The sequence below is a fragment of the Bombyx mori genome, chromosome 3 (genome assembly GCF_030269925.1).
Source record: "Bombyx mori chromosome 3, ASM3026992v2".
NCBI classification, from domain to species: domain Eukaryota; kingdom Metazoa; phylum Arthropoda; class Insecta; order Lepidoptera; family Bombycidae; genus Bombyx; species Bombyx mori.
In genome coordinates, this window is record NC_085109.1 from 137,450 (window position 1) to 148,059 (window position 10,610).

Sequence of the window (10,610 nt, forward strand, 5' to 3'; positions counted from 1 at the left end):
AGAGAGAATGAAAACAAATCGATGTACGGATCAATAACATACCTGCACTATGGATTGAGACCCCGGCTCTGCGTATTCAATAATAAAAACGAAATTATGGTATATTATTATTATATTAAGATCACCATTTTTACAACCCGCCCTGAAGCTTAAGAGCCTGGCCACAGCTCCTGGCGGTGCGTTTTGCGGTGCGTTGTGAGGCACGGTGGGCGGCGTGATTTGCGGGGGTATGCCACAGCTAGACTAGTTGCGACGGCGGCGGTGTCAGACGAGCACGTATTTAGAGAGCCCTATCAAATGTCCCTATCAAAAGTGGCTCGATATTACCTTGAAATAAGTGCGTTCTTAGCTGCAGATATTATTCAATCAAGAATAGGAGAGCACCCAGTTAGAAAAGGAGAGAACTTGGCGAATTTCACACTATTTATTAGGAATATAAGAACTATCCCGCGATAAATAGATTATTAATAGAAAATAGATTCAACCTTCACAGAGACTACCAGGTTCAAATCTCAATTTACCATACGTGTTAATTGGCAATGAAGCCTATCCTCATAAAAAATATTTGATGCGCTCATATCCACCGGGGGGTTTAAATGCGGAATAAATAATTTTCGAAAAAGATTATCCCGGGCAAGAGTCACAATTCAGTACGCGTTTGGTATTCTAAATTAAAACTAAATTAACTACTAACTAACTAAAACTATTCTAACTAAAGGCAAACAAAAAGCACGCGACATTGATTATAAAGGTTTCGTGCCTATTACACAATATTATAAGAGAAAGAGATGGAGACAGAGATGCAGATTTTCAGCAGTTTGTTTCTCAGTTTGGAGACTTCAATATTCACAATAGCGTATGCAGATCAAGACGGAATAATCGAGCAACGGTTCAAGCATCTAGAATACGAAATCAATTCCAATTTCAAATTTTATTTCAATAATCCTATCCAAGAGTATCTATGATACCACTACTACTAGAAAATTGTTGTTTTATTTCGTCCCACATTTTTTTGAAGTGAAACTTCTTTAGGCGCATGAGGGTAAAATTTTCACAGATGTAACGTCATGCAGGTATGCAACGGAAGTGTCGAAAATTTTTAATGCAGCGCCATCTATGAGATTTTTTAATACTAACGTGCGTATGAAACCTCTTGTAGTGAATTTCAATTTAGGATTATACGTGACGTTAAAATATCGATTCACAGAGGGCGCTACTTCATACTATAAAATATGATTTACAATTATTTACTAATGACAAAATTTTACATATACTTAGACATTTAGGATAATTGTATTTTAATTTTTGAAGGTTTCACTTCTAACACGTGTGAATTGCACACATGTTTCTTTTTTATAACATGCCTATATTTATGATGTGAATGTTTTGACATCCATATTTCTGATCTACTCAGTATTTCACTAATGGTGGCTTACTGGTGGTAGGACCTCTTATGAGTCCGCGCGGGTGGGTACCACCACCCTGCCTATTTCTGCTGTGAAGCAGTAATGCGTTTCGGTTTGAAGGGTGGGGCAGCCGTCGTTACTATACTTGAGACCTTAGAACTTGTATCTCAAGGTGGGTGGCGCATTTACGTTGTGGATGTCTATGGGCTCCAGTAACCACTTAACACCAGGTGGGCTGTGAGCTCGTCCACCCAGCTAAGCAATAACAAAAAAAAAAAATGAATTTTTCCACATCCATTATATTTTATTACTTCAACGCGCGGTAAAAACAAAATGATTTGTTTCGGTCGCGCGATGCCTCAATGCGTCCACCGACACCGCCGCACAGTGGGTCGATACTATGATTTTAGTGACTTAGGGACCAACTTTGTTTTTTAACATTTTTCTTTATGTAGATAGATAGAGCTCGTCGTTAATCTAAATAATAATTGTTTTAGGCAAAAATTACAAAAACTTTATAGTTTGGTCAGAAAAATGTGTTTTGTGATTTTTTTGTATGGAGCGGGTCACATTAAATTTAATTCCTGCTAAGTACCGTGAGGTCCCGCTTTGAAACATTATTTTCCTTACACCTTGTCTAGTCTACTATCATTTGATGCTATGAACATGTGCATAAAGTCATGTGCAAAAACTCTGCCAAATAAATGGATCGAAAAAAATGAATAAATACATAGAATAAAAACCTTTTTTTTCTTTTTCGTAAGTGCTTTTAAGTTAAATTTGATATGGATTTGTAAGTAAAAGCACGTAATGATACCCATATTTACATAATACCTAACAACAATACATTTGGTAGGTCTCTAATTAAGCAATCTCTCTAATTATTAGGAAAGTTAACATTATTTAATGAGGATAACTAGTTAAGCAGCCATTACTGGGTAGTAGAAAATATAGTAAACACTTGTTTGTCTCTGGAAGTATAAAGTGACCATGTTTATTATATACTAACTAGTGTTCGTTTATTCGTACTACTACTAACATCTCGTGATTGTCATTGTGATCTTCCTTTTTCCGTTATAATGAATAATTTTGTTAACAATTTAGAATTATTTATGATTTTAAGAGAGCAACTACAGTCGCTGTCTGATAATAAAAAACTCTTTCAATTCCTACAAAATCAAATAAACGTGACCGAAGAGAAAAGTATTGAGCTCCAAAAATTCTGTACGCACTTTTGTTCAAATATAAGTGCAATATGAAAACGAAGTAGTCGCATGTTAGCACAGTTTATAAGAAAAAAATGTGATTGGTTAGAATGTGCAATAAACTGGCCCGAAGGAATGATACCTGAAGCTATCAACACTGCACAGGAAAGGCTCGAGATTTCTAATACTGAAGATGTTGAAAATGTACCACCATCAAATGTACTACAGAAGCCTCGACATCTACTTTTACACCTCGAAAACCTTTTGAAGAATTGGCATCCAGGCAAAAACGAAGACGCATTGAACAAATTTACCAATCGCTTTCGTTACCCCCGGATGAAATGAAAGCTACTACAATTGCTAGTTTGAGAAACACTGGAAATGAAGATGTAGGAGAAATAATGAACCACTTGTCAAATCACCCAGAAGATCTAGAAAAAGTTAAGGAGTGCTTAAGTACAAGTAAAGTGAAAAGTAGTATATATTCTCCAGATAAGGCACTATTAGTTTCACTTAAATTAAGTAAGTGGCAGTATATAAACCTAAGAGAAGCAGCAAGTGAAAATGGGTCTGATTTATACCCTTCTTAATATAAAATTAAGCAAGAAAAGACCAAATGTTATCCAGGGAAAGACGAGGTAATTATTACTGAAGAAGGAGCTGCTATTAAAATGCAAGCATTACTAAACTTGAAATAAGTGTTGCAGATGTTTACAAAGATTGTTTAAAACAAAAAAATGAATTCAACTTATTTTCTACACTTGGCCATTGCCAATGAAGCTAAGATTTCAATAGGTTAATCAAGCAAAATAGACGAATTTTTTGGTACATATCCCATTCGTGTAACGCTTAGGCCCAAAATGGGGTTTCTCCTTTCTAGTAAATAATAGACACGTACGTTGCGTTCACCGTTTATTGACACACTGAAGTGAATACTTACTTACAAACATAACACCTCCACCCTTATTTACTACACATTATAAGCACAATTAATATATATATATATATATATATATATCTTAACTAAGCGTACATAACAAACTAAAGTAAAAAAAACAAAGAGAGGTTATAACTATAAACTTAATCTATTTCCTCGAATCCATATCTAACTGGTGGCTTGCGTATTCTTACAGGACGTTCACGTTTGGGTGTCACATTTTCATTGATACTCTTACCACCAGTACTACATGCTGCCTTGTCTATCGGCACTGTGGGTCTCATAGGGCTGCCACGAATAGGCGATACAGCATCCTGTGCCGGTGTGCTATTTTTTGGTGGTGAACTACTCTTCCCCGAATCGTTGACCACCGCCACTGGTTCCTCGCCACTTGTCATGGGAAATGATAGCGACTTACGTGATTGTGTTCTTAAGTCTAAATTTTGCGCGATCAGTTCGGGACTTATATTTTTACGAATCGACGCAAAGGTATCAACTTTATCTATATTTTTTGTAACCCTTAATTTTAGCTGATCGACGTGCCTATGATTCTCGGTTCCAAAACTAGATCGTACACAGTAATCACGACTACCTAATTGCTTGAGGATCGTCCCAGGTACCCATTTATCCAGACCTCGATAATCCCGATACCACACCTTAGTGCCCGGCTCGAGTTGTCGCTGCACACCCCCTGCGTTTTGCTCGCTCCGCTCTTGTTGCGCGATAACTCGAGATTGCCTTTCTGGTTTTAAATTATCTAATCTCATACGGAGACTTCGACCCTGTAATATATTGGCTGGACTATCGCCGGTAGTTGCATGTTCTGTATTTCTGTAGGCTAATAAAAATCTACACAGAGCTGTATCTACGTTTAAATTCTGTTTTAATGCCTTTTTAATCGCACGTTTACAAATTTTAACTGCATTTTCAGCGGCCCCATTAGAGGCGGAATGATAGGGAGCTGAATAAATATGTTTTATGCCATTATGAATCAGAAACTTCTGAAAATCAGAGCTCGAGAAAGGCGGTCCATTGTCACTGACCGTTTGCTTTGGAAGGCCGAATTTTGACCACAAGTCCCGCAGTACCGATATAACCGCTTGTGCCGTTGTCCTCTGCATTTTAATTGCCTCTATCCATTTGGAGCATGAATCCACTACAACTAGATAAGTGACTCCACCTATGGGGCCTAAGAAGTCTAAGTGTAACCTGGACCAGGGGCGTGAGGGCCAGGGCCACGAGCGGGGCGCGTGTGTAGAAGGTGCGTCTGCGACGGCAGCACACACGGTGCAAGCGCGACATTCCGTCTCGAGCGCTTCGTCAATTCCCGGCCACCAAACGTAACTACGTGCTAGCGATTTTGTTTTCACTATGCCCATATGCGGATCATGAAGCTCCGTTATTATTTTGTTTCTGCATGAAGAGGGTATAACCACACGATGACCCCACATTATACATCCTAACTCAATATAAAGTTCGTTTTTCCTATTATAATATGGTTTTAATTCATTAATTTCTATGTCTAAGGGCCATCCGTCCCTTATATAACTTAACACGCGACTTAAGATTGGATCACTACTAGTTTGTTTTTTAAGAACATTATAATCTATTAACAGAGCTTCTGTTGAGAAGTGTAAGTAGGTTTGCTCGGGTAAGTCTGTTTCCTCGGAAGCTACGTCATTTTTTTGAGACTCGATTAACCGTGAAAGTGCATCGGCTACATTTTTATCTGTCCTAACGTACTCGATTTCAAAGTCATATGCTGATAGTTTGATAGCCCAGCGCTGCAAGCGGCTAGCTGCCGCGCTCGGGATACCTATGTTAGGACCGAAAATGCTCACCAGAGGTTTGTGGTCGGTCCGTAGTATGAACTTTCTCCCATATAAGTATTGATGGAATTTTTCCACCGCGAAAACAATCGCCAATGCTTCCTTATGAATCTGACTGTAATGTAATTCATGAGTGGTGAGTGCGCGTGAAGCGTATGCAACGACGCGCTCCTGACATCCTGGCCCGCGCTGCGCCAACACGGCACCCAGACCACGCGCGCTCGCATCCACAGTCAACACCGACTCCAAAGACATATCAAAATGTGCGAGTGCTTTTGTACTACACAAAAACTTTTTAACATTCAGGAAAGCAGCATTCTGTTCATTTCCCCACATCCAGTGCTTACCTTTTTTTAAAAGGGCATATAAAGGTGATAAATGTGCACTCAAATCTTGTATGAACTTCGAATAGAAGTTTACCATACCGATGAAAGATTTTAATTCTGTCACGTTATTTGGGTGTGGCATTGTTGCTATTGATTTGACTTTCTCTGGGTCTACACGAACCCCATTTTGATCTATTATGAACCCTAAATACCTCACTTCTGTTACCATGAACTCGCACTTACTCCTTTTAATTTTTAAGCCATACCTTTCTAATATATCTAATACTTCTTTTATAGACTTTAAATGACTGTCTAGGTCCTGATTTCTAATCAATATGTCATCATAGAAAACTACTACATTTGGGACATTTTTAAACATATTTACCATTAGTTTTTGAAAAATGCCTGGGCTCGAAGCTAACCCGTAGACGAGGCGGGAATATTTAAATAATCCTCTATGTGTATTGATAACCGTGTACTCGCTAGAATGTTCTGATAAGACTATTTGATTATAAGCTTGAGATAAATCAAGCTTAGTAAAAAATTTATTTCCGCTGAGATTACTGAATAAGTCCTCCATTTTTGGAACCGGAAATCTGTCGATTGCTAATACTTTGTTAAGGGTTACCTTATAGTCCGCACATATTCTCAGACCGCCGTCCGCTTTGCGTACTACGACAAGTGGCGTGGCCCAGTCGGAGTGGTCCACCGGTTTGATGACGCCGGCGGCCAGCATCGCGTCGAGCTCGGCATCGACGCGCTCGCGCAGCGCATACGGCAGCGGTCGCGCGCGGCAGTAGATAGGCACCGCATCCGGCCGCACGATTAACTCTGCTGTGCCCCCCGTATATTTACCCAATGTGCCGTCGAACAAGGATTTATGTCTAGAAACAATTTCATTAATTAATTTATTATAGTCTCGTGCGTGTTCGGTTACAAAGTTACTGTGTTGTATTTTAAAACTCGTAGGTTTTGATATTTTTATAGGAATATTCAATTCAGCTAACCATTGTCGGCCCAATAGATTAGTCGTTCCTTTGTGTATGACATACAAGTCTAACATTTTTGAAACACCTTGGTACTTCACTATAGTGTTTATAAACCCTAAAGGCCGAATGATTGAGCCATCGTAAAATTTTAAATTTAATAAGCATGCCTGTAACTTCTCCTTAGAAAAATATTTATCATAAACATTCTTGCTAATACAAGATAACGCCGATCCAGTATCGACCTCCATCTTGAGCAAGCAATTTTGGACTTTAACTTTAATACACACCGGTTTATAATTACTCAATGTCATTTGGTACATAGGCTCATTTTCTTCTCCACACCCGTCCTGTTCATTATTGAAGTTGTTGTATGTGTCATCGTTGTTTTGATCGTATAATAAGTGCAAAGGAGCCCGCTCTCGGCCTCCTCGTCCCGCACCGCGCTGCCCGCGCCACGATCGCCTGTTGCCGCCTGCACCCCGGTTCCCCCGGCGCCCGGTGCATGGTGAACCCCCGGCTGCCTCCGCCTGGTTCTTAAGCCCTTTTTTGGGGCACATTCTTCGTAGATGGCCGGTTTCATGACATGAACTGCACACGTAGTCTTTGTATATGCAATCCTTTGCTTGGTGTCTCCTGTCTCCACATCTTGAACATTCATTGAAGTTAATTTTGTTAACCTCCTCAATTGGCGTACGTTCCACTGCAATCGCATCCCTCTCCGCAGCTTCTAAAGACAAAGCTAACGTAACTGCACGCTTATATTCTAATTTCTCCTCGGCAAATAACCTTTGCCGTATGATTTCGCTCTTTAATCCACAAACCATTTGATCACGCAGATTTTCATCCAGCGACGAGCCGAACTCACAATTTTTTGATAATTTTTTTAATTCTGTGACGTAGTCAGCTATTGACTCATTCAGCTGCCGACGTTGTCGAAACTTGTATCTTTCCGCCAAGATTGAGGGCTTCGGTTGCAGGTGAGCTGCCAACATCGCCACGGCATTAGCATAAGTTAACTGTGACGGCTTCGAAGGGCTGGCTAATGTCGATAATAAATCGTACGCTTCCTCACCCATAACGGAAATTAATGTGGGTAATTTTAAATCGTCAGTCACTTTATTCACCAAAAAGTACATTTCTAATCTGTCAACATATGAGGACCAATTTCCACTGTTTACCGCGAATTCTTTCAACTGCCCGACTGACATTATGTTCATATAATTTTAATTAGTTCAAACAAGAAACAAACAAGCCACAAATTGATTTTTTTTCCGCGTTCGCCACTAGTAAATAATAGACACGTACGTTGCGTTCACCGTTTATTGACACACTGAAGTGAATACTTACTTACAAACATAACACTTTCCAACCTGTTGTCGTAATGAAAAATGCCCAACTAATATTATTAGGCTTACATTGGAGTGAAGTTCTTGAAATAGAGTTTCCAAAACCAGTATACTGCATCGAAACGTCAACACCGATGACTCTTAAAAAAATACTGGATAAACATGTACAACTCTTTGATGGAAAATTAGGAAAAGTTAACAATTATTACGTAAACATACATGTCAAACCAGTAGCTGAACCGATCCACCTTTTTGCACGTTCTAAAATATTCAGCATAAAAAAATATATAGAAAGGGAGTTAGATCGTCTGATCTCAGAAGGGATAGTAGAAAAAGTAGATCCTAATATTACACTCATTGAATGGGCTACACCCACAGTTAACAGGGGAAGTTAGGATATGTGGAGACTACAGAACTACACTTAATCCAGTACTTATCAAACTTCTACATCCAGTTACAATTTTCGATCAACTACGTCAACATCTCGCAAACGGTAAATTATTTTCAAAAATAGACCTTAAAGACGCATTCTTACAATTTGAAATAGCACCGGATTCGAAAAAGTACTTGACGTTGTCAACATATAAAGGGGTATTTCCCATAAAATACCTAGTCTTGCCATAAATACTGAGACAAAGGAAAAAAAATATTCTATTGCAAATAACATTTGTTACTTTTACAGTGTGTTAGTTTAATCATTCATCATCATTATCCTGCCCTTCTCCCAGTCACCTGGGGTCGGCGCAACATGTTTTCTCCTTCCATACTCTTCTATCACATACCATTTCTTCGCTCACTCCCCTCTTACCCATATAGTCTTTCACACAATCTATCCATTTCTTCTTAGGTCTACCTCTTCCTCTATATCCTTCCACATTCATAGTTAACACTCTCTTACCAACCTCATTTTGATTTCGTCTCATCACATGTCCATACCATCCCAAACGCGCACTCCTCAGCTTCTCTGTCACAGGTGCCACTTTCAGACTTCCTCTAACATATTTATTCCGTATTCTGTCCATTCTCGTTACTCCACACATCCATCGCAAGTCCTCCTCTTCTTCCAATTCCTACCGGGAGACTACGCCTTGAGAAAGACGCGCGAGGCGCTGCGCGGCGTCTACCACGCAGGACCCGCCCCGCAAAACCGACTACCGACTAAACCCCATCGAGCTCCACCACTCCGACTCCACGAAACCTACGGTACCGCACAATGCGCACCGCAATGCATGCGTCGCCGGTACCCGTCCTGACAATAGGACGGGATCCCATCCCCGGGAAGATCCCGCAGGACGTCGTGTCGGGAGACACACCGTGAGTGGCGCATAGGAGCCACCTTGCGCCGCCTCACCACGGAACCGACAGCAGAGCACCGGGCGCCCCCGCACCTAGTACCCAACAGTCCCTACGGGAGATTAACGGGAGCATCGTGCCCGCGTCGCCCACCCCGCCTTCTTCGCTGAGGAGCCGAAGAGGGATCCCACTTCCTTTCGCGCTCCTCACCTTTGGATAACAGACCCTAGGTATCGGAAGTCTTGACATACTGGCAAAGGTGTTCCGTCGAGGGAAATGGGTGTAAAATTGGAGAGACCACCAAAATCACAGAACAGATGTTCGGTTTTCGATCTGCTGATTTTTAGGCCAACACTCTTCAACTTGCATCGCCATTTCTCCAGTATGTTTTGGACCTCGAGCCCGTTTTCTCCGACGAGCACTATGTCATCGGCAAACAGCATACACCAAGGGGGCTCTTCCTGTATCTCCGATGTCAAGGCATCCATCACAAGCAGGAAGAGATAGGGACTTAGTGCAGACCCTTGGTGTAAGCCCACTGCCACATTGAACTCGTCGGAATTCCCGGCGGCGGTTCGTACATACGTTCTGGCTCGACTGTACATGGCACAGATTAACCTCACATACTTACCAGGTATACTTTACTCATTCAATGCCCACCACAAAACTGCTCTAGGTACTCGGTCGTACGCTTTTTTCAGATCAACGAACACCATATGCAGATTCCTGTGCACGTCGCGATGTTTTTCGCACACTTGGCGGAGTGCAAATATGGCGTCCGTTGTCCCGCGACCAGGCATGAACCCGAACTGGTTTTGGGTGATCTCACTTTCATCTCGCAATCGCTTTTTTATCACCTTCTCCCAAACTTTCATACTATGAGACATAAGCTTTATTCCCCGATAACTGCCACAGTCTTGCACATCCACTTTATTTTTGTATATGGGCACCAGCGTACTGGTGCTCCATTCCGTAGGGATCACTTCTTCTTGCAGCAGCTTATTGAAGAATAAAGTCAGCCACTTATATCCGTCTTCTCTCAGTATCTTCCATACTTCCACTGGTATACCATCTGGTCCTTCCGATGTTCCGCTTTTCATACTTCTCACTGCTTCTCTAACTTCATACATACTAATCTCATTCACAAGTCCGACGTTCTCTGGCTTCCTATTAATCACTCTATTCCAGTCGTTCTCCTCGTTCATTAATTTTTCAAAATATATCTTCCAGCGCTCTTTTATTTCGTCATCTTTCATTAGAACTTTACCTGTCTCATTTT

At 40.9% G+C, this 10,610-nt stretch overlaps 2 protein-coding genes across 2 annotated transcripts; both read right to left on the bottom strand.

The window, feature by feature from the left end:
- Positions 1–3,691: 3,691 nt before the first annotated feature.
- LOC119630692 (uncharacterized protein K02A2.6-like) lies at positions 3,692–7,900 on the bottom strand. Its single transcript, XM_038020987.1, has one exon. It carries the CDS (start codon positions 7,898–7,900, stop codon positions 3,692–3,694), a length of 4,209 nt encoding a protein of 1,402 aa, XP_037876915.1.
- Positions 7,901–9,537: 1,637 nt separating this feature from the next.
- On the bottom strand, positions 9,538–9,936 carry LOC119630693 (uncharacterized). Its single transcript, XM_038020994.1, has one exon. It carries the CDS (start codon positions 9,934–9,936, stop codon positions 9,538–9,540), a length of 399 nt encoding a protein of 132 aa, XP_037876922.1.
- Between the last annotated feature and the right edge of the window lie 674 nt (positions 9,937–10,610).

Bases quoted from the DNA above. Each gene is read 5' to 3' on its own strand.
- LOC119630692 (XM_038020987.1), bottom strand. From the start codon at position 7,900: ATGTCAGTCGGGCAGTTGAAAGAATTCGCGGTAAACAGTGGAAATTGG.
- LOC119630693 (XM_038020994.1), bottom strand. From the start codon at position 9,936: ATGTACAGTCGAGCCAGAACGTATGTACGAACCGCCGCCGGGAATTCC.